The following is a 24,882-nucleotide window of genomic DNA, read 5'->3' on the forward strand; positions in this document are numbered from 1 at the left end:
CACTGTGTGTTATTGTCTTGGGCTGGTACAGAGAAGGGTGCTGGTTCCAGGGCTTGGGTTCAGTGTGCAGTATACAGTCTGTACACTGAGGTGTCCAGTAACCTGTATTACTGACTCTCAGTTTCTGAGTTCCTCACTGGTTCCAGCTCCAGATCTTGCGTCAGAGCAGTACCAGAGTTGCAGCTTCTGCAAGTTGTACTCTGTCTACATAAGACTCTGATTCCTGGCATGAGTTCTAAGTTCCTATCTACCAGTACTATACTGTCCTGAGGGCCTGATTCAGAGCCGGACGCTCTGACCAGAGCGCTCGCTCTGAATCAGTGCCCTCCTACCTAAGAAAGGAGCGGCCTCCTGGCCGCTCGCATAGCTGTGGGTGACCATCCACAGCATATGCGAGCGGCCAAAAAGATGGTCGTGATGGTCAAGACCATCGTGACCATCGGGCTTGCGACGAGACCCTGCGGTAGGGTCTCGGTGACCGCAAGCCCTGGAGTGATTTTGGCTCTATCAGAGCCAAAATCACTCCCACTGACATCACTAGTGATGTCAGTGGGGCTGGACCCAGACGGTAGGCGTTCCCATGGGAACGCCTCTGTCTGGCAGCCACGCCCCCGGCACGCCCACCAAAGGGGGCATGCTGTCAGTCACCATCGACAGCACGCCCCCTTTGGCGCGAGACCTGGAGCGACAGCTTGGCTCCCTCCGTCATGCGCATTCGGGTAACATCGACTCGCTTGCGAGCGTCCTGCGCTCGCAAGCGGGTCTGAATGACCCCGAGTTCCGGAGGTCACCCTTGAGTATATCCCTGGTCTTACTGGGATTGCCCAGTGGACCTAATCTGTTCACTCTGGTTCGAGTCCAGGATCCATGCTTATCACAAGTCTGTGGTTCCTATACTGTCACTATTGTATCTAAGCTCCTGTTCATACCCATGAGCCAAAATATTATCAAGCCACCTCGTTTCCTATGCACATCCGTCATACCTAAAGGTCCTGAGCCAGATCTATATAAAACCCAGACTGTAACACACTTACTCGGTAAGGCACAAAGAATGCCCTTGATCCGCTCAACCCTTCCTGTCAGCTGTTGCATACTCTACAAACGCTGCTGTCTTTCTCTGCTAATCCATGACCTTTCTAGGTACACCAGCTCAAATCAAGGTGTATGACTTCATGAAAGATTTTTTTGCATTAAGTCTTGGCCATTTTGCATGTTGTAAATTACCTGTGTCCAAAATAGGTAAAATAGCAGGGACACCGTCAGTCAAAAGCGATAGTTTTTATGTGGTACTCAATGAGAACTTGTGGCTTATGCATGTAAAAGCATATTAGCCAGTAGGTGAGGGCATTTAAGTACTATGTTATAACAAAATCCAGCTGAAATACAGAATACCACAAATGCTGAGAGGCAACCTGCAGTACTAGCAGTCTGGGCGCCACGGGCAAGACTTAACTAGCTACTACTTAGCTGCAGTGGGACGTCATCATGTCGCACATGCTACACATCAGGGCGACAACACCATGGAGGCTTCATAACAGAGGTTAAGGCCAGGAGTTCGTACCAAAAGGCAATGGTGAGTTCCATCCTGGCAACTGTTAGTTACGGCCCTGGCGACCTATTAATGTAAAGTGAAATAAAGACCTGATAACACTGAAGCTGAACTCATTCTAAATACATAAGCATAATGAATATTAGTAGAGTAATATGCGGTGCATGGTGGTGTTGATATGTAATGCAAAGCAGAATGTGCTGGGAACAATAGTTCTACAGATGAGTTAGTACACCAGGTTATAGTAATTCTGTCCAGCGTGCGAGTGATGTTGATTAAGTGTATAAAGCAGTAGTTGGTTGTGATTAGTCCACAATTAGTATGCTCATCCAGTCTTATATTTATTACATCAAGTAGAATAACATGTAGCCTATAACACAGGAAGTATCACATGTGTAGTATAATATACTGTTTGTGGCAGCATGGAGCTCAGTGTATTACTGAGTGTTATAGTTTGATGGGCATAATTGCTGTACTGACACCGGGAAAGTAGCACTGGTGGTCTAGTGTACTTATGGGCATACAGGGGGGCACTGCAGACACTTAGGGGTGGTGAGAGTCTCCTGGTCCGGCCTGTCCTCATGGACGCTGTGGAGCAAAGACGCGCGGAGATGCTGGGCCGTACTTGCCTACTCTCCCGAAACAGCCGGAAGTCTCCTGAAAATCGTGTGGCACTATTGGCCACCTGCAAGAGGGGGCTAGTCTCCCAGACTGGCCGCCACCCCCCGCACCTCCCCCTACTTACCTGGCAAAAGTGGGAGGTCCGGAGGTGGCCGATAACATGACTTGCGCTGAATCGTGTCATCGTAGCCATGCCCCCGCTTTACAATGGCGGTAATCACGGCATTGTATAGTGGGGCTATAATGATGCGATTGCGCCGTCACGCCCCTGCATCGTCCACCTATGCGACAAAGACACCCCCTGCTGCGCCAACCTGGCTGCCGGCACCATTGCCGGGTCAGCTGATGATGATATCGCCGCATACACCGCATAGTGTGTATGCGGCTTTATCTGAGCTCCGGCGGGACCTAACGACCACCTACTCTGTAATATCTGTACAGTGCTGGAGAGAGGCAGCGCAGGTGGGTACTCCTTCCAACAATATTCACATTTGTAGTAACAGGCACCAAACTCATTATTAAGGTCATAAAGTAATGACCATATCTAAACCTATCAATAGCCAGCACACTGTACATACCACAAGCAACAATTATTATTATTATTTAACGCGTTCTTTGTGACTAACCTCACAGGCGTCAGCCATTTACTCTTTTAAGTAACATAAAGCGCCTGACTTTTGTATGGACAAACGTCAGTACTACTGTACCCGTTTCAGCCTCAACGCCCGCTCTGTATGTCTGTTTCCCCCACTTCAATAAAACTCGCGGACTTTGAATGTCGCCGCAAGGCCTGCCGGGAGATGTAGTCTCGTACCCGTGTCGCTGCTGCTGCTGCTAGCCTGCTACTGTCCCTATTTCTCAGCGCCTACTAGATCCGGGGCCGAGCACCACGGAATCGGAGCAGGAAATCGGACTGGTGGTCGCTGCTGCTGTTCCCCTGGGTGAAGGTAAGTAGGACGGGACCGGTGCCACCCATCTCTCTATACAGGGAAGTGGGATGAACTGTCCTGGGGCTAGCCAGCGATATATTGCTTTATCTGTATATTAATGTCCTTAACTGTTGCTGCTGAGACTTCATCCATATCTGCCTTTTGTTTACTCCTAGCTTTGATTGTGCACTGGTCACTGCTCAGCTAGTAGTGTTGGGATATAAATGGTTACACATCAGGCCTGGCAGTGTCCTCACACATTGCTGGGCTGCTATTGTAATACCAACTTCCTGCTGACAAAGGTATGAAGAGAAAATCAGAAAATGTAGCACAAAGCGTTATAGGCGGCCACTGACTAAAGATGATTTTTTCTTTGTCTGCTAGCACATAGCGCTATCTGAGGATAACCCTATGGTTGCATACAAGTCCCACTGGCACTGTCCGCTCTTAATGAGATCTTTCACATGCGCAGAGACTCTGCCCAGGAGCCCTTATGTGTCTCATAGGCATGTGCAGACGCTGGCACCGGAGGAGCCACTTTGGCACTTCCCCCTCTGCCGGGTCATGGACTACCCGTCGCCCCTCCCAACGGGACATAGACTACTCACCTGGATGGCCAGATGAGCCCAGGTGAGAACTGTATGTCCAGGAGGGAGGGGGGTCGGGGTAGTCCATGACCCGGCAGAGGGGAAAGTGCCGAAGGGGCACCCCCTGTGCCGGCGTCTGCACATGCCTATGCTCATCAGCATTAGGCTAATGTGATACAGGTAGGACAGATCGCCAGTGTGATGAATTACTGTAACATCTATCTGGGGTAGGGATGGCCATCGGTGAGTTAACCATCAATGGTACAATTGGTGGTTAAACTTGATGGCATGAAACCATCAACGGGGAGCAATAACTGGCTTTGCCCACCGATGGTCATCCCTGTTCTTTTATTTACCGGGCAACTGACCAATCAGAGTTGGGGGTGGGGCTTCACTGGTTGTATCAGGGGTGGATATATGTTCCATGTCCTAGCACCATGGAGGGAAAAAAAACATTGCAGGGTTCTGTGCCACCTATGACTGAGAACCATTGGATCTCTGCCATTGATGGCAAAACCATTGACCACTGGTGGTTAACCATCAATGGTTGTTAACCAACGAGGGTCGATGGCCATCCCTACTCTGGGCTCTCTATTTGTAATACATTTCAGTGCTAAGACATCCTGGATCACTGCAATAAGCGATGATGCAGAGTGTTGCTTAGCGCTGAGAAAAGGGGCATGAAAATACATTGATCCCATTATCCGTCATTTGTATTGTGCTAAGGGAGGGTACACATCAGAACAACATCGGCACGATATGTCATTTCCGGGCAAATTGGAACGACATATCGTGCATGTCGTTCAGTGTGTACCCTCAATTGCACGCTCCCATGGGTTGTATACATTATCTTCTGGTTGGCCATGCTGCACGGTCAATCAGAAGATATTGAGTACTATGCCATGCTGCTAAATGCGGCATGGCATGGTACATCGCGTCATCGTACAACTGTATTGTGCAGTGTGTACAAACAGTGCGATATGTTAGGACAGCGGATTGGCCGGAAATACATAGTTCTGATGTGTGCCCGGCCTATCATATTTAGCACCTTACAGTCAGAGAATATTTATTCATTACATTACTCCTCCATTTCCAGTGGATCTTGCCCTCTATTTCCCTATAATTTAAGATGTTAGTCATTGTGGGAATATCTATATAGATATATATTTATTTGTATATTAAGTGGCCCATGCATCAAATGGCCAATTCTCCGATCCGACCATAACCGCAATCCGACGGTTGGACACGCCATTGATGTTCGCCGATCTGTCAGGGAATCGGTGAAATTCTTCATGTTAAAAATCCCAGATTTGCCAATCAAAATCAGGGAAAACAAACATGCCCCGGCATCTGGGGATCGGGGAATTACGACAATCCGTCGCTGATTTATGGGCGCCTATACATATTAACCTTCAGTGGGTTGGAATCATGCTATTAGAAACACATTTTTCCATGTTCAGTATATGTGTATGTTATGTACAGTACAGCCATGGCCAAAAGCTTTGAGAATGACACAAGTGTTGGTTTTCACAAAGTTTGCTGCTTCAGTGTTTTTAGACATTTTTGTCAGATGTTACTATCGTATACTGAAGTAAAATGACAAGCATTTGGCTGAGACGCAACCCCACACATGAATGGTCTTAGGATGCTTTACTGTTGGCATGACACAGGACTGATGGTAGCGCCCACCTTTCCTTCTTCGGATATGCGTTTTTCCAGATGCCCTAAACAATCTGAAAGGGGATTCATCAGATAAAATAACTTTACCCCAGTCCTCAGCAGTCCAATACATGTACCTTTTGCAGAATATTATTCTGTCCCAGATGTTTTCCTGGAGAGAAGTGGCTTCTTTGCTGCCCTTCTTGACACCAGGCCATCCTCCAGAAGTCTTCGTCCTGTGTCATGCCAATAGTAAAGCATCCTGAGACCATTCATGTGTGGGGTTGCTTCTCAACCAAGGGAGTGGGATCACTCACAATTTTGCCTAAGAACACAGCCATGAATAAAGAATGGTACCAAAACATCCTCCAAGAGCAACTTCTCCCAACTATCCAAAAACAGTTTGGTTACTAACAATGCCTTTTCCAGCATGATGGACACATTGCCATAAGGCAAAAGTGATAACTAAGTGGCTCAGGGAACAAAACATTGAAATGTTGAGTCCATGGCCAGGAAACTCCCCAGACCTTAATCCCATTGAGAATTTGTGGTCAATCCTCAAGAGGCGGGTGGACAAACAAAATCCCACAAATTCTGACACACTCCAAGCATTGAATAGGCAAGAATGGGCGGCCATCAGTCAGTATGTGGCCCAGAAGTTGATTGACAGCATGCCAGGGCGAATTACAGAGGTTTTGAAAAAGAAGGGACAACACTGCAAATATTGACTTTTTGCATAAACTTAATGTAATTGCCAATAAAAGTCTTTGACACTTATGAAATGCTTGTAATTTTACTTAAGTATACCATAGTAACATCTGACAAAGGTCTAAAAACACTGAAGCAGCAAACTTTGTGAAAACCAATACTTGTGTCATTCTCAAAACTTTTGCCCATGGCTGTATATATTCACAAAAATATATATATATCTCATCTTTGGAAGGCAGCAAATGAATTGGTTTGTTGTTTTATGTACATAGTACAAAAAAGCTATTAAGGTGCGTACACACGGTACAATATCTATGAACGATAACGATATACCATTCATATTTATGCAGTGAGCGGCCAACGATGCGTGTTCCTGCATGAACGATAACGATATCTATGATCGCCCATACATGCAGTCCAGCTTGCTCGATATTGTCAACTTTTCTTGTTCAGAGATGTGGCAGGATGACTTCACTGAAAGATATATTTCAAGTCGTTGGTGGTACAGATCGTACCATGTGTATGCAGCTTTTAAGGCTGGTATCCACTTGACGATTGAACGATAACATTATCGTTAAGTCGTTCATTAATCGTGCAGTGGATATGCCGACAACAACCAGCGATTTGCGCTCCCGCTGGTCGTTGTCAGCATCGTCATCACCCGAACATGTCAGTCAACCTGACGATAGTGGCAGGTTGAGCATGTTCGGGGATGAGAGAGGGTTCCTGCACTGATCGATATATTGTTCAGTGTGGGCACTGCACAGTATAATGAACGTTATCGTTCAGTCCTTCACTGTCGGCAAGTGGATACCCGCCTTAAAGTATTCTGTACAATTCTGAGGTCCAAAAAGATGCAGTTACGTACACTACGTTTATGAGGAACATATTTTTTGTTTAGTATCTCCCCTTTTATAAACGCGTTATTATTCAATACAAACTTTTTATCTGTGTCATCAATCACTTTAGGAGATATTTAGAAGAAATGTAAAGTCAAAACCCATCACGTGGGCTTCAATAAATGTGAGTTGTCTGATTAAACCTGGTTAACTTCAATGTTTGTTTGTGGAAACTTGGGGCTAAATTGGAAGTGTTTCCTATAGCTATAATCTGATTTGTTGCTATCATTATCTAAAATGTACTAGAACTAAGATAACTAGATAAATGATAGCTAGAATTTGATTGGTTACTGGAACCTCCCCTTTTCCATTTTAGTAAATCTTCCTCTGGAATGTCTAAATTTGCTGCGTGGATGCCCTACATGTACCAGCCACATAACTGTCCTTCAGTCCTTAAAAATAATTTACATTTATTTTTTTCTTTACTATTTGATTGAACGGCCTATGTTTTGTTATGGTGTCGTCTTCACCAGTTATACTATTCATTTGGATTTACAGTAATAGGACTGTGTTCTAGGCTTTTTCAGCTTCAGCCTTTTAAGAGTATACATACAATAGGGTGGAGGGGTGGCTGATAATGCAGGCCTCAGGCTTTGATGAATAGAGTTCATATGCAGATTCCTAAGCTCTCTTCCCACGCCCTTTGCCTATTGATCAGTGTATTGTAACCATTATTACTTATATTGCAGTAAGCAAAGCTCTGTGAGGTAAAGCATTCAGGTCACTGTAAAGGAACCACTGATTTTTTTCTGTTTTTATTATGTGATCATAGGCCCTCATTCAGAGCCGTTCGCTATTTGTGGTCGTTCGTTCAAAAACAAGGGGTGGCTATTCAAATGATCCGTTCGCAAATTGCAGTCTGTTCACACCTCTAAGTCTGAACGAGCGAGCAAAACATACGCTCGTTTATTTGTTAAAAACGCCCCCTGGCCGCTCGCACCATACGTCATGTCCGCTATTTATTAGATTAATCGAGTACATCGAACAGCGTATGAACTGCTCGCTATTCTTGTGGTTGGTTTTTGCTACCACAAATTTGCGAGCAGTTCTGGCTATAAAATAACCCAGTGACGTGGTCAATGACGCTGCTGTATTAATTATGCACACCCATAATACGCCCGTTTTGACCTTTAAGCACGCCTGCGTTCGGATCTCCACTCCCCATTTTCAAGCACCTTCCCCTGTTACCACCCACATACGCCTCATTCTGTCACTCAAAATAGCAGGCACTCGCTATATAGCGTACAAACGATTTTTGCCCGCACTGACTGGGTCGCGCATGCGTACTAAAAACCGTACGCATGCGCAGATGTGCAAACATCGCTCGGAACGAGCGTACTGCCGCTAACGAGCGGCTCTGAATGAGGGCCATAGTACACACCCAGCCACTCCCAGTGGATGATGATATTGGATGTTCCTTATTTGTAATGCTGGCCATACACCTTGAGATATAACATATCACCATCAGACAGACCAATTATCTGACATTGCCATACTCTGTGAACAAGCCAGAATATTCCAGTAATTTTACCGCAGGCTAATTAATCCCCCGGCGCTATTCAGTTAGCAGTGATCGCAAAATACGTGCTATAGCACGTTTTTACGCGATACAGGTAGCGAGGGAGTCAGGGCCTGATTCAGAGTCGGACGCTATTTGCGGACGGTCATTCCAAAAAAGGGGCCGGCTATTTAATTGAGCGCTCGCTCTTTGCGGTTTGTTGACGCCACTATGTCTGAGCGAACGAAAAATGCGCTCGCTATTTAGTAAAGACGCCCCTTTGCCGTTCGCATCACACATCATCTCCGGTATTTATTAGATTAATCAGGTACATCGAAAGGCATCTGAACTGCTCGCAGTGCTTGTGGTGGGGTTTTCTTACCGCTATCACTGCAAGCAGTTCAGGCTAAAAGACAACCAAGTGACGTGGTCGATGACGCTCCTTTACTAATTATGCACTCCCATTAAACGCCCTTTTGACTGTCAGGCACGCCTGCGTTCTGATCTCCACTCCCCCGTTTTCAAGCACCTTCTTCTGTTACCACCCACAAACGGTACATTCTGTCAATCAAATTAGCAGCCCCTCGCTGTTTTGCGAGCGCACGATTTCCGACCGCAATGACTGGTTTGCGCATGCGCATTACGACCCATACACATGCGCAGTTGTGCGAACATCGCTCAGAGCGAACGAGCGGCCGCTTACGAGCGGCTCTGAATCAGGCCCTCAGTTTTTAAAAATGACCGAGTCCCATAATACCTGGTCGCACGTCCCTCACTTGTTGCTGCAGAGCAGCCAACCGCTGCCGGCGGTGATTGGCTGGGGAGATGCTGCCGGCTGCGAATGGCTGCTGCAGCACACACACAGTGGACGCAGCAGCCAATCTCCGCAGGGGCTGCCTCGTCCAATCACTGGCGGCAGCATTCACCAATCAATCACCGCCGGCGGCGTCTCATGATTCAGTCGCTGCCGGCTGTGCGTTCCATCTGACGTCCGTGTTGCTTCCGGTGTATGGTAGTTGATAGATCCCCTTCAGTAGAAGGACGCTGATGTCATCATTCGCCCGTGTGACTGCTGTTTAGGCAGTATCACTTTTACTAGCAGCAGGTAAATGGTACTTATATTTATTATAGCACAGGAGGAAATACAGCTGCAGCGCCCACTAGTGCCCTGTTTGACTTGTGTCCTATTATAATAATAGTGGAGCAAATTACTGTACCCCTTCTGCTCTCCTGTGTAGTCTCCTCTCCCACCCGTGCCCCCTGTTCCCCTCTCCCCTTCTCCTTTCCTGTGTACTCTGCCCTCCCACCCCTGTTCCCTTTTCCCCATTTCTGTACTCCTTCTGCTCTCCAGCTTCATTGTTCCCCCTGCTCTCCCACGTACTATGCCCTTCCACCTCTGTGCCCCCTGTTCCCCTCTCCCCATGTCTGTACCCCTTCTGCTCTCCCGTGTACTCTCCCCTCCCACCTCTGTGCCCCCTGTTCCCCTCTCCCCATGTCTGTACCACTTCTGCTCTCCCGTGTACTCTCCCCTCCCACCTCTGTGCCCCCTGTTCCCCTCTCCCCATGTCTGTACCACTTCTGCTCTCCTGTGTACTCTCCCCTCCCACCTCTGTGCCCCCTGTTCCCCTCTCCCCATGTCTGTACCCCTTCTGCTCTCCCGTGTACTCTCCCATCCCACCTCTGTGCCCCCTGGTCCCCTCTCCCCATGTCTGTACCCTTTCTGCTCTCCTGTGTACTCTCCCCTCCCACCTCTGTGCCCCCTGTTCCCCTCTCCCCATTTGATCGAACAATATATCACGAGTGCATCAGAGGGTGTGTACATTCGATATGTTTGAACGACATAGTTCACAGACATATTGGGTCGGCACTGCAGCACTGCCGATATATAGTACAGATATATTGTTGTATCTGCGTGTGTGCACGGTGACCCATCGACCTCCCGTACACTTGCTGCAGGGACCGACGACGCTGAGATCAAAACTGGGGGGGGCACTTGTGATGTCAGGCCAGACACATCGATCGGCCAGTCGGTAGGTGTGTATAGCACAATGGGCATGAGTGCCATGGGTGCCCATAATTTCTGCTCGCACCCACCTGAAGTGGCAAGCAGAATCTGCAAAAAATCTGTGTTTTGGGCACTCAAACACAATGTGCCCAGTACTTTGCACTTGTTTAGTCGCTTTACGTGTCTAAATCTGGTGACATGCGTGATAAGTAATGGGCGCTCACTAACTTGTCACTTTAGTCTAGAGATCGGGCGCAAGAAAACAACTGAAATCCCCCCACAGACTTTCCACCAACATCCAGTGTTTCAAATGCTCTCTTAAGTTAAAACCCACTTCTTCAGCCTAGTCTGCCAGAACCCTGTCTGATTCGGTATTCCTACCTGCATCCCTATGGGTGAGATGTACTAAGCTCTGAAAAGTGATAAAGTGGAGTGTGATAAAGGACCAACCACTCAGCTCCCAACTGTCATGTTACAGGCTGTGTTTGAAAAATGACAGTTGGGAGCTGATTGGCTGGTGGTTTATCACTCTCCACTTTATCACTTTTCAGAGCTTAGTACATCTGGCCCTATGTTTCTCTATCGCCCCCATGACTCCACCATACGTATTAAATTGTAAGCTCTTGCGAGCTGGGCCTTTTCCCCCGGTTTCATTCCTCCACCTAGGCTAACTAACTTAAGCAATATGTATACACTGTAAGTATGCCTACACGTATAATTATGTACATATGTTAGTTTGTTACTTCGTTTACCCTTTTTTGTATCTCTTGCTTCTGTATGTACAGCGCTGTGGATATTTGTGGCACCTTATAAATAAATGCTAATCAGAAGAATATTGTATGTTGGTGTAGTCCTGTTTAAGACCTTATATGTTAGTAGAAGTGTTTTTATATTGGATTTGGTAAAATGCAGGCAGCCAATATACGGACTGACCGAGCGGTGCGGCAGAAGAACGCTTTGTGAGGAAATTCCGTATATCTGTTGCATTCTAAATGTATTGTAGGGGTGAAAGGCTGCTTTGGAAAGAGCAGTAAGGAGGCTAATGTAATTGTCAATGCAGGAGATAATGAGTGAATGAATGAAAACACATATTATGGCACCTTTTGGGCTGGTCATATTCCTACATCAGTATCATTAATTATGTATGGAGTACCCACACACATTACCTTTTTTTTTTTTTTTTTCAAAAGACTTTGAATTACTTTTAAATATTATTATTATACTTCTCCTCAAAATGGCCAAAAAGTGTTTTTGTTTTTGTTTTTATCATGATTATGAATTACTGTACTTAGTGGTTTTTGCTTTGTATTACTCCACCTTTGCAAAACAGTAAAAAACTGGATAGTACATGCATCTTTTCCTAATAAATTCTGTACTTGAAAATAATAATGCATTTTTTTTTAATTGTTTGACTGATAAGCATAACATGTATAGGAATAATGTGGTAGCTCAACCAGACAGACCCTTTTGAAAATAAGACAACCAACCGCATCAAATGAGGGGACCCCTGTGTTATTTGACACTCCCACAAGACAGAATAGCTCCATGTGATCACATTGTCGTCGCCCAGTCCCTGCACCGAAACATCCATTTCCCAGAAGGACAGATCCTGCAAAGATCCATCCAACTCAGAGCCTCATTTACCAACGAGTTTTATCACTCACAACGAGTGATAAAACTGGTTGCGTATGATAAATGGTGCTTAAGCCAATCCGCTCCCAACTGTCATTTTTCAAACAGATGACAGTTGGGAGCTGATTGTCTGGAGAATCATTATTATACACAACGAGTTTTATCACTCGTTGTGAGTGATAAAACTCATTGGTAAATGAGGCCCTTAGAATGGGACAGAGAGTGTGAGAGATCCGGAGAGTAGCGTATAAGTAAATTTGGGTATCCTCTGCCTAGAGATTATTATGAAGAGACGTGGTATAGTGTAAGTAGAGAAGAACAGACGACCTAGCACTAATTAGCTTATTTTATTTTTTTTATATTTTCAATAGTAAAGGCTATTATAAAAACGTTTTAAGTGTTATAATTCACATTACATCTACCAATAGATGTAGGGAAAAGGGGGGACTTATGCACCAGATAAATATTTATACAGGGACAAAAGGCCACTAAATTAGTAGAGATGAATCACTTGTATTACATGTATAGGAAGTGCCGGTGCTCACCACTGTGTGACCACGATACCAAGATTACAAAGTAGGAGTAGCCACGCCCCCGGCACGCCCATCAAAGGGGGCGTGCTGTCAATCAACATCGACAGCACGCCCCCTTTGGTGCGAGACCCGGAGCGATGGAGAGCCCGTCGCTAGCCGGGTCTCGCGCATGCGCACGACGGAGCTCCCTCTGTCGTGCGCATGCGCAGTGGGGCAACATCGACCCGCTTGCGAGCGTCCTGCGCTCGCGAGCGGGTCTGAATGACCCTCTTAATTTTTAATACTACAATGGAAAGTATAAAATATCACTTACAATACAAAGCACAATAAACAAATAACAATAGTGAAATAATGTGCTGAAAAACATGAAGTGAACAGAAAGGGATCACACCATCAAGACTGTGTGAACAATCTAGTGGTCTCTTGTCCAACAGGGTAGTTGCCACAAATCTCAATTATTTGTCTGTTGTCTTAGGGTACACAGTGAGCAGCAGAATTTGGAACCCATTATTCTGGACACATGAATGTAAAAGGCTACACCAGGTTAATGTTGTCATTTAAATGATTGCCACTTTAAAAATACAGCCAAACTCTCCGGAATCTGCCAGAGCCTTCATCTCGCAGGCTATTAACCTATAATGGCTGATATTTCAGAAATGCATGGAGTAGTTTCCTATACTAAGGAACACTTGGGGTTTATGTAACAAGCAGTGAAAGACGTGGACATTTGGACTAGGGGATAAGTTGCACATAGCAAATACCTGCCTATTATTTTATTGACAGTACTTGATAAATGCTACTTCTATGCTGATTGGTTGCTATGGGCAACTTCTCCACTGGTCCACGTCACCACTGTTTTCACTGCTTGATACATCAACCCCACTGTTTATAGATGCCTGATGAGCACTCGCAACACTGGCGCTCAGAGGTGGATCTACTGTGAAACTAATGAAGCTTGTGCTTCAGGGCCCCTAACCCAGGAAGGACCCTGAAGCAAATTTTTTTTTAATGAGTGAAATTTTCAGCAAAATCAATGGAGTTTTTTAAGTGTGTATTATTAAAATAAGGTTATTAATATAAGCCAATCCGTTGAAGTACTTAATATTGACCTTAGAATATGCTCTACAGTAGTGCTTGTAGGGGGGTTCTGAGTACCCAGAACCTCCCCCCTGATCAGTGCTGGCTGGCAGACACTCTATCTACAGCTCCGACCAGAAGATGGCTCTTATGAGCCGTCCGGGCGCAGTGTCGCTGCTGAGTGCGGTACTGCCAGGTGCCACTAGATGCTCCCATCTCCATTTGTGCCGTCCCATCTGCCAGAAGTCGGCCCTGCAGTGCTGACCACAAACTGAAATCTGAGCTGACTGAGGGATGCCATGCAGCTCAGAGGCGGGAGCATGTAGCGTGGGACAGAGTCCTGATTCAGGGGGATTCCAAATATCCCACTCAGGAAAATCAATAGCTGGGATCCTACAGAGGAAGTGAGTAAGTTTCAGTTTAGTATGTTATCTATCTACAGTCGCTCTCGCTCTCTCGCGTGCTGTCGTTGCCTTCCCTCCCTCCCTCTCTAGCTTTCTATCGTTTCTCACTCTCTGGGGGGGTCTTCTGTATCTATCCAGAGTCTCTCATTCTCTGGGGGGTTTCTACATCTATCTAGCCATCTACGGTCTCTGGGTGGTTTCGACATCTATATATATATCTATCTACAGTGTCTCACTCTCTGGGGGGTTCTTCATCTATTTATCTACAGTATCTCACTCTCTGGGGAGTTTCCGCATCTATCTATCTATCTACAGTCTCTCTCTCATTCTCTGAGGGTTTTCTACATCTATCTATCTACAGTATCTCTCTCTCTGGAAGGAGGGGTTCTACCTCTATCTACAGTCTCTAACTCTCTGTGGGATTTCTACATCGCTGCAGTTTGGGCCTCAAGGGCAGCAAGGCCCTTTTGACCTTGTTGAATGTTGCCCTATTATTGTTGGTTGCGAAAGGAACCCCCATAAAAGTTCAAGCTTCAGGGCCCCAAAAATGTAGATCTGCCACTGCTTGCACTCACATAAGTCTTGTAGTATACAGAGCAGCATGGGTATTCCTTTACAAGCATTGGGGACTGGAGGATATGGTGAACAGTGCATACCACATAAGTATAGCTGCTGATTATTTGTACTCATTGATTCCTGTTTTAGATCTGAGTGTCGTTACCTTTTATGCAAGCTAAACCTTACAGGCATACTAACCAACACCTTAAATAGGAGCCAGTAGAAATCTTGTAGTACAAAACTAAATTACACATCCACCTCTTAATATTTCAAACGCATACATAGGGAATCTAGGGACAGTATGACTTTATGTCCACATGGGTATGAATCAATTTGCATATGTGAGTGTTTTTCAGACCAATTTTTATTATCAGTACTTTATTTCCGATTGGCTCTTTTGCAACACCTGACTATAGTGTGTGTGTGAATCGTGATGCTTGATTGCACTCTTTCCAGTCCTGTGTTATTGTCTTCTTTTAGCAACTGTATCTGTTCAGGTGACACAAAAATTAATAACTTAAAAAATATTCCACCTAATGAGAGACCCAGGTCCCACTGATATTAATTTAAAGGTGTGCGTACAGGAACTTGATATGATTGAAAAGTCATGGCTTTGGTCAAAATGATGGTCATAATAATCCTGGTCACACTAGTTTATGTTAAAGGGTCCATAAGGATCTTTTCTTAACCTAAAGTGATTAGCCTACAGCTAGCAATCCTAGATAAAATATCCAGTGGTGGACAACCTAATTATTATTATCATCCTTTATTTAGATGGCTCCACAAGGGTTCCGCAGCGCCCTACAATGTACATAAACAAATGAGCACACAAGAAAACAGTTATTAACAGTACAAACAATGCAGGACAGATACATGATTAATACATTGCTGCATAACACTTAGATAAGCAGCATGGTGTCAGCAACTAAGGGTTGAGTGCTGCTGTTGTATATTAAAGTATAATTAAGTGAAGGAGAAGCACATGAGGGAAGAGGGCCCTGCTCATCAGAGCTTACATTCTAAGGGGAGGGGGCAGACAGAGAGGGGTGACACAGATGGGCTGGATACAAGGGTCACAGTAATATAACATTTATGGATAGGTTAGTTTAAACTTAAGAGGAAAGGACAATGAGTCGAGCAAAATTGCACCAAGACAAGATTTGGGGGCTACAACCAATTATGTAGTATTTATGTGAACAAATGGCTATTAAACAAGTTTTTCCCATATCTCTTACCTTAGTCCTAATACAGAAGAAAAGTTCATAATTCGCTAGTTCATAACCCCGTTATTAACTAACCTCTATTTTGCTAATTCTGTGCTGTTTTGTGTTTGCAGCACTTCAACCACTACAGATCAACATGGTCCCAAACAACATACTGTGACCTGCTCCTCTGGCTGGGACAGACCAGCTTTGGCCACGATGGTGAGGGATCCTGAGCTTTTAGTATTTGTAGTATACGCTGCCAGTGTTTTTTCTTAGTGAATAGCAAGTAAGAAAAACTCAGGATATTCTAAAAAGTGATTTCTGTCTTTCTTCCAGCAACAAACATTAGAATTGGCACTGGATCGGGCAGAGGTAAGCATAAACTTTCTTCACTTTTTAAGTGTCTCATTTTCTTTAAAAAATATATTTTTTTTCATTTATATTGCGGTGTAAGGGGAAGCCGGTCCTGTAAAAAGTTTACCCATTCAGAGTAAACATTGGCACTATGAAATATTGCATTGAATTGGTAAATGCATTGTTCTGTAGACCTTCATTACTGTAATATAAAGTTCTGAAGCCACCTACAATTAAGGAGTCACACAGACAGGGATTTGCCAGACTTCATGCTGTGTTTTCCTTCCCACAGACCACAAACTACGTATGAGTTTTTAAGAAAGTACAGGGATCACTAATACCCATGTGACAAATTCTGATTTGTGCATATTTAGCTATAGGTTTAATGCCACCAATATTGCATTCACAGTTCTTAGTATATCACCTAACACTATCTTTAAATCGTGCCAAATAACCCCATTTAACATGCCCTAGATTTGGCTACTTAGCATTATTGAGGCAAAAGTAGCACAATGAAGGAAAAGTATCAAAGAAAAAGTACACAATATAGGGTAAACAGGCAAAGACAGGGCCAATACGTGTGACCAGCGCCATAGATCGTTAGCTGCGAGTTTCTTGTACTGCTAAGCCACTACTATACTCACCAGTTATACTCTAAAGGTCCATAAACCAGTCACAGAATAGGAATCCGTGGCACACACCTTCAGATCTCCCCAAGTTATACAGCTAGGTGTACAATACTATGTCGTTGCCATCATTAAAATTTGGAAGAGAAAATTAACGGGCGCAGCAATGCAGTCTGACCACCCCCGACTCCCACTCTTCTCCTCTGAGCCCTGTTTCAGTAAGCTTGCACTGACATGATAATGACAAGAGCTATGGGGTGCAGCGTCTACAGGTGAGCGCTCATCTCCAGGCCCAAGTAGCCACCTCACCCCTTCATAATGCGTCCAGAATAGCAGTATCATGTATACCTTCAGAACTCTGCTGATCATACAGGCGACAGGCTTACCGCACTTATGGGGGTCATACCACAAATTGGTGAGTAGCACATGTTTTGAAAGCTCCCCCAGGCATACAGAGAGTAATTGGGTAGCAGTGCACTCCGTCATTACCTAGCAGAACTCACATTCTTAGGATGTTTCCGCACAGTCCACAACACTTGGTACTACAGAGACTGCAGGCCAACATCTGCTTATTAGGCAGTTCCTGGGTCCTGGGCTCCCTGTGCTCTCCTGGTTTAGTACAATATCCTAACCTATGATATTGCAGTGCTCTACAATGTGTATTATATTGTTATAGAACATTGTAGTAAGGAGAGCAGAAGGCAGATCTGGATAGACTAACCCCAGTCACACGGATCCTGGTTAATACAAACAGTCTGGTCAGCACTGGAAAATCCAAATCCCTCGTTTATTGCTAGGAAATGGTATTGTATTGATTATTATCGCTCCCTTGATAATCACATATAAAGGAGCGTAAAACAAAAAAACCTTTTAATACTTTCATTGTGTCCATATAAAAACAAAGTAAAACTGTTATGTGCTGCCAACAGGTTAAACTGGGTGTACAAAGAGTTTTCATTTTTCTGCTAAATGTTAGCTTCATTTTTACGTTATATTGATACCACTGAGGGGGGAACCTAAAGTAATGAGATTCGTTCTAGAGCTGCATTTGTTTTTTTTTTCCCAGTATATCATTGAGAGCGCCAGACAGAGACCGCCAAAACGCAAGCATTCATCCGGGGGACGGTAATTATAAACGAACCCTTACTTTACTATTTTGAGTAAATCATTAACTTTTTTAGTATTGGTCATTTTTGTACAGTGGTCACCAGCGGCTTCACATACTGTAATGTGGCCATTCCACGGATGTGTATTTGCACTCTAGTGCTGCTTCTACCATGTACTGTAGCTTTCTTCATATGCACAATTTGGTCCACAAGGTTCTCAGGCTAACATCCCCTTTGTTCCCCTCATACCTACCACTTCTCATGTTTCCCAGTTTTTATTGCTGGTTTCTGGGAATGTAATTACATTTGCAAAAAATCAGATGCAGCTGAATGCCAATGGATCTGTATTAGCAAGTAGCTACTGTACAGGGGGCCTGGGGGTCCACACAGGCACATCGTCCTGATTTCAATAGTGAAAATCATTGATATAAAGATATATATACATATATATATATTATAATATAATATCTCAATGTTATTGGTAGCAGGTTAATACACGGTAACTTGTAGGTCTGCTTTTAAATCTAAATAAATATGTAGTTTGATTTTTAAAATATTTATAATATGAATGCTTCTATTTAGTATACAAGATATTGATATTATTTAATAGTCTTCATATTATGGCAAATTCTCTTTCATGTCTTTCTGTCCCAGAAAATCTGTGTTCCACAAGCTCTATGACCTGTACATAGAAGAATGTGAAAAGGAACCGGAAGTTAAGGTACATTTGCCCGTTGTGTTTCACACCTACTGTACATTCTGTAATATAACAATTCCTTTGGTAAGAGTGGGGGGTGGGGGACTCCAAAAATTGTTTCTAAAATAGAAACATTTTTTTACTATAATTGAAACCATTATTTTGTTATCCTATACGGTGTAAGGTGTCTGTATTATATCTGGATGAAAGCTCTTTCTTACTAGAACTGATCCCTTTGTTTTCATTAGAGTGGAAACACTGATGTTCTGAATGTGCTACACTCTGTCACGCTGCCATTAAATATGATTTCATTTCCTCTGCGTGTCAGGTTAACCCTCAGCTCGTGCTCGTACATTCATTATGTGACTGCAAGCCGTCACCCCCCGCTGCTTCCCATTATTTATTTATTTCTGTATTTAGGCCGGTATTTTATTTTCTCCCAGGTACTACCGGTGTGTTCAGATCGGAATACATGTGGAACACATTAGCAGGACATGTAGACATGCGATGACTTCATGGCTCCAGATAGACACGGGGGGTCCCTGGCTAATTATTTCAGCTGCTTTATGGCACGGTCACACTGTAGTGTTTAAAGGAAAGAACATTTAAACTCTGCAGATTTGTGTGGTAGTGCATTGGTAATTCAAAAATCAAATGTGTTTTTGCAGGATTGGATAATATAATGAATATAAAGGAGTTGAGCATAGACGTACAAGTTACAAATAAATAAGGGAGTGGTACCATAGGTGACATTGTGTGTTTTGTGATCATTTTACTGACTTACTCCTTTCTGCCACAAATATATAAGTCATCTGCCCAGACAAGCAGCAAAAGCTATACTGGGGTATACATTTGACCCCTTTTGTAAATGCCCTCGAGTGTAACGTTAGTGCAGACTAAACAAGTTGCGCACTACATGTGACCAATCATTTCTGATTTCTCCCTTCTCAGATCTGCCTCTTAAGGTGCCTACACACTAGACCTGTGGTGTCAAACTCTGGCCCTTCAGCTGCAGTGGAACTACACAACCCAGCATGCACTGCCAGAGTTTTGCTGTTAGGGCATGCTAAAACTGTGGCAGGGCATGCTGGGATATGTAGTCTCACAGCAGCTGGAGGGCCCCAGTTTGACACCACTGCACTAGACGATATTTTACACAAGTCGCCCGATTTCGACGCATCGGAACGACAAATCGTGTAAAATATGTCCAAATCGTGAGTGTCCACTCATGATCACGATGCCGATGCGCGTACCCGCTGGTCGTACATTGCATCTTCAGTTGTTGCCTACTGCAGGTAAGATTTGCCATTCTCATACACGATTTTGTGCGATAGATAGATTTTGTACACGATAGATCTTAAGTCAGATTGGACACTTTTTGGCACCATATTGTGTCCGGGGAGAGTACAAGGGTAATAGCGCACAATATTGCATCGTGAGCACATCGTCTAGTGTGTAGGCACCTTTAGTCTTGTGTACTGTAACTCCTGATCTAGCGCTTAGATCTTTCTCAGGGTGGAACACATCTTGAGTATACTGTCTTTTGTTTTATGCCAAGTACACTGTTGAAGATGAATGGAATATAATGCACAGAAGTAACCATGTCAGAAATGAATGCAGATGCTAATTTCTCATAGTTACTTATGTGCCACCTTTTTGCATGTACATGCCATTACATAGAGATTAATACTGTAGATCACTTGTTGTTGGCATTAATGGCTAGTCCAACAAGCCATTAAATATTCTAAACATGGTCACTGTAACCACAGCATTGCAAATGTACATCATATCTTGCTGCCTGTCTCCTGGCTGACAACCTGAGCAATGTTAAACACTTTTGAACTTCATTTTGTTGCATTTTTATATATACTGCGCAATTGTATTATGTCTGCCCTACTTTTTATTTCTATGCTTGGTGTAAAGTCCTTTATCTGTGCGTTTTCTAATCAATCCATAGCACCCTGCTCTAAACTGCCACATAAGCTAGCGAGCAGGGCCCTCTTACCTTTCTCAGTCTGTAATCACCCAATATCGTCCTATTACTCTTCTTTTTCCAATTGTAAAGCACGACAGACTGTGCTGGTGCTATTTCTACTTCAGGGTCCATAGGGGGTCCACAGGGTTGACCTTGGGGTATAGCTGGATCTGGATCCACGGGCACCACGCAGTTAAAGCTTTGCTGCTCCCAGGATGCACTTGGGTCCGTCCTCCTCTATACCCCGCCCCGGCCACAGGCACCTCAGTTTTAGTTGGTGCCCGGCCCGAGTCGGGTCACCCTGTCGCAGTGGGGCTGCAGGAGCAGCCCCTAAGCTTTATTTTAAAAGAGAAATTTTTTTTTTTTTTTCTTCTTTTTTTACACTGTTAGAGCGGCAGCATCAGACTGTCCTTTAGGACGTCCACGCTGCCGCTCCTTCTCCCCGCTGGCGCCGCGACGCCAGTACAGCTCTGGGGATCGCGGCGGGACCCCAGAGCCTGTACTAGCCGGGCTCTGGGGACTCCCTTGACTGCTGCCGGACGCGACGGGGATCAGGTAAGCCGCGGGTCGCCGCGTGCGGCGGCCCGCGGATACTTCAATGCAGTCAGGAGCCTCCGGTCTCTGGGGACAGACCGGAGGCGCTAGCGGCGGCGGCGGGCTCCCCCTCAATTGAGGAATACCCCGCATGTCCGCTAGACCACCAGGGTATCAGGCTGGTAGCGGGACCGGCAACCCGGGGGTTAATTGCTAGCCAGGGGAGGCAGCCTTCCCTGTCTAGCGGCTCCTCCCCTCAGCTCAGCGCGCCTTTCAACAAGCAGTCTGGCGTCGCTGAGCTGCTCTTATCTTACGGCCACTCCTCCTCTGAGGTCTCCGGCGGCCATCTTTACTGGCACATCGCAGACTCCCAGGCGGTATCAAGTGGACCGGTCCCCCTGTGTACCTCTCCCCTGCTAAAGGACAGTGTACACAGCGCTATAGCCCTCCCAGACACTGAATCTGGGCGGTTGATTGTAGCGGAAGGTGCAGTGAGTATAACTTTTCTGCATTGTATGTGACTATTGCTAGTGCTGCCTGTCTGTGACTTATTCTCCTTACTGTCAGCTTATAACTATCCCTTTCCTTCTCCTACGGCCCGGCAGGTGTGTGGGGGAAGGGCGTTTTTCTGAGACCCTCACATATATAAAACACGTATTTGTGGGGTCAGTCACATACTGTTGTGTGCTACACAGTACCATATCTGGGCTGTTGTGTCGCATACTGGTGAGTGCGCGGGTGTTAAAACCGTAATTCCTCTGGTGATACCTATTTCTTGTGTATTTACGGTATCATGTCGGATGAGGAGACTGAGCGCTCTGTGGCTCCTGTGCTATTTTCCTGCAGATGCTGTGCTGCTGGAGTTGATGGGGAGGACTTATCTCAGGATGGTCTGTGCGGGCGGTGCCAGCTGGTACCGGGCCCCTCCAACCCCCCTGTATCACAGGACCCTCCTTGGGCGATGTTTTCACAGGTGCTGGCGTCTATTGCGGACCGGTTATCGGTCCCATCAGCGGTCCCTTCTAGGGCGTTACCGCAGCCCACCATCCCCCATTCCCCGAGGGTTCCACAAATGTTGCGGTCTTCCCCCGGGGCCCAGACTGTGGGTCCTTACTCGGGACTGCCTGTGTATGTGCAGTCTTCCCCAGGGACGTGTCAGTCTGTAGTGCCTTTGCAGAGTGTTGCTCCGACGGCTCCTCCGCCTTGGGTGGATGTTCTATCCAGCTCCGTACAGAGTCTGGCGGCTTCATCCTCGGCGTTTCAGTCTATGTTGCAAGGTGATGTGCCACCAAGGGTGTCTAAACGTCCGGTTGTGAGTTCACTAGCTGCGCAGTTGTCGGACTCGGAAGTGTCCTCAGATGATGGAGAAATCCATGAGGACTCTGACTCTGATGTCATGGGGCAGGAGGTGGAAGCTAAGTCCTCCATTAATGTTCCAGCCTTAGTTAGGGCGGTGCGGGCTATCCTACATGTTGAGGATGATGCGCCGGCTCCTAGGTCGAAGTTTCCTAATTTTAAAAAGGCCAAGGTGACCTCAACTGTGTTCCCCCTGTCTGATCAATTATCGGATCATATGGCGGCGGCCTGGCAATTACCTAGTAAGAGGTTCCATCCACAGAAGAGGTTGGCGGCGAACTATCCTTTTCCTGAAGCTCATTGCAGGAAATGGGAAACTCCGCCGGCGGTGGATTCCCACGTTACCCGCTTGATCAAAAGCGCGACGTTGCCATTGCCGTCTATCTCCTCTTTGAAGGATCCCACGGACAGGAAGGTGGAGACTTGTTTAAAGTCCATTTATTCTCTTTCCGGGGCGGTGGCTCGCCCGTCCATGGCTATCTCCTGGGTGGCTAAAGCCATTGAGGCATGGGCCAATGCCTTGGAGGATACCTTTCCTGATGAGGCTCCGGATATCCAGAGAGCGTTAGTGGGACAGATGCGGGATGCAGCTTCCTATATTGGGGAAGCGTCTTTGGATGCCAGCCTGCTCACTTCTAGGGTGTCGGCTGCAGCGGTATCTGCTCGGCGCTCCCTGTGGCTGAGGTCCTGGAGGGCTGATGCAGATTCAAAAAAGGGTCTGGAGGCCTTGCCTTTTAATGGTGATTTACTATTTGGTCCGGATTTGGACAGAATAGTGGATACTTTGGCTAAGTCCAAGTCGGCTTTTCTCCCTTCGGCCTCTGCGCCGGCTAAAGTGAGGAGCTCTGCCTTTCGGTCCTTTCGGGTTCAGGGTAAGGCCAAGGGCCAGTCCTTCCCGAGACATTCGGCGACCAAGGCCGCACCCAAGCCCAAGAAGCAGGCATGGAGTGCTCGGCGCCCTTCTTCCAAGCAGGAGGATAAGCCTGCTGCCTGATGGGACGGGCCTCTCTCTGGGGGACCCCAGAGTGGGAGGCCGACTTCTCCAATTCGCCCAGTGTTGGCACAATACCACCACGGATGCCTGGGTTCGAGAAGTAGTCTCTCAGGGGTACGCCCTGTCTTTTCGGTTCAGGCCGCCCCACCAGTTTTTCTGTACGAGTCCTTCTCTGGACAAGACCAAAGCTGGTCAGATTCAGGTAGCTATAGAATCCTTGCTACAAGCAGGGGTCATTGTTCCCGTTCCGCAGTCTCAGCGCGGGACGGGGTACTATTCTACTCTGTTTCTGGTACAGAAACCCAATGGTTCTCATCGCCCTATCCTGAATTTGAAGTCTCTGAACAGATACCTCAGAGTTCCCAGGTTCAGGATGGAAACGTTACGTTCCATCATTCTGGCGATGGAACCCGGGGATTATATGGTCTCCCTCGATATCCAGGACGCCTATCTCCATGTGCCCATAGCACCGGCACATCAGCGGTATCTGAGGTTTGCTATCCTGAACCATCACTACCAATTTCGGGCGTTGCCTTTTGGCCTTTCCACGGCTCCGAGGGTGTTCACCAAGGTGATGGCGGTTATGGCTGCCCACCTTCGGGGTCAGGGTCTACGTCTGTTGCCGTACCTGGACGATCTTCTGCTGCTGGCGAGCTCCCCGGAGGTGCTTCTTCGACATCTCCACCTGACCATTGCTTGTCTTCAAGCACACTGGTGGTTGATAAACTGGAAGAAGTCCTCCCTGATTCCATCACAGCGGATGGTTCATTTGGGAGCCTTGCTGGATTCTCGTCAGCAGCGGATTTTCCTGACTACAGAGAAGGTCTCCTCCCTGCAGCTGCGGATACACAGTTGCCTGAGCAGTTGCCGCCTGTCGGTCCATTCAGCTATGAGAGTTCTGGGGTCCATGGTGTCGACATTCGACATGGTGGAATTTGCCCAGTTCCATTCCCGGCCCCTGCAGGGGCTGATTCTATCGGAATGGAACGGGTTACCTCACCGGATCCGCTCTCAGATGCTGGTGTTGTCCGCGGAGGTTCGGCAGTCTTTGGCTTGGTGGCTTCAGACGGTGCATCTGGTCGAGGGGCGCCCCTTTTGGATCCCGGACTGGGTCCTGCTCACGACGGATGCCAGTCTTCGGGGTTGGGGGGCAGTGACCGGCTCATTATCGCTTCAGGGTCGTTGGTCCGCGGAAGAAGCACTTCTCCCCATCAACATCCTGGAACTGCGGGCTGTGTACAGGGCCCTGCAGTCGTCCGGCCCCGCTCTTCACGGAAGGGCGGTTCAGGTGCAGTCCGACAACGCCACCACGGTGGCGTACATCAACCACCAAGGGGGAACTCGCAGTCGGGCAGCAATGTCGGAGGTGTCTCGCA

At 46.3% G+C, this 24,882-nt stretch overlaps 1 protein-coding gene across 3 annotated transcripts in view; it reads left to right on the forward strand.

The window, feature by feature from the left end:
* Window positions 1-2,974: 2,974 nt before the first annotated feature.
* The window catches only part of SUPT20H (SPT20 homolog, SAGA complex component), a 96,531-nt gene continuing 74,623 nt past the window's right edge, over window positions 2,975-24,882 (forward strand). For 2 of the 3 annotated variants that reach the window (XM_088460204.1, XM_088460201.1), the window contains exons 1-5: window positions 2,975-3,117; window positions 15,996-16,083; window positions 16,201-16,236; window positions 17,911-17,969; window positions 18,605-18,671. In XM_088460204.1, the coding sequence (XP_088316330.1) occupies window positions 16,081-16,083; window positions 16,201-16,236; window positions 17,911-17,969; window positions 18,605-18,671 (165 nt within the window). In that variant the 5' untranslated portion in view covers window positions 2,975-3,117; window positions 15,996-16,080. Of the gene's footprint in view, window positions 3,118-7,022; window positions 7,077-15,995; window positions 16,084-16,200; window positions 16,237-17,910; window positions 17,970-18,604; window positions 18,672-24,882 lie in introns of all 3 variants that reach the window. The other variant, XM_088460203.1, reaches the window with a different exon arrangement.

This window comes from Taudactylus pleione, unplaced genomic scaffold (genome assembly GCF_031769625.1).
Source record: "Taudactylus pleione unplaced genomic scaffold, aTauple2 ptg000043l, whole genome shotgun sequence".
Taxonomy (NCBI): domain Eukaryota; kingdom Metazoa; phylum Chordata; class Amphibia; order Anura; family Myobatrachidae; genus Taudactylus; species Taudactylus pleione.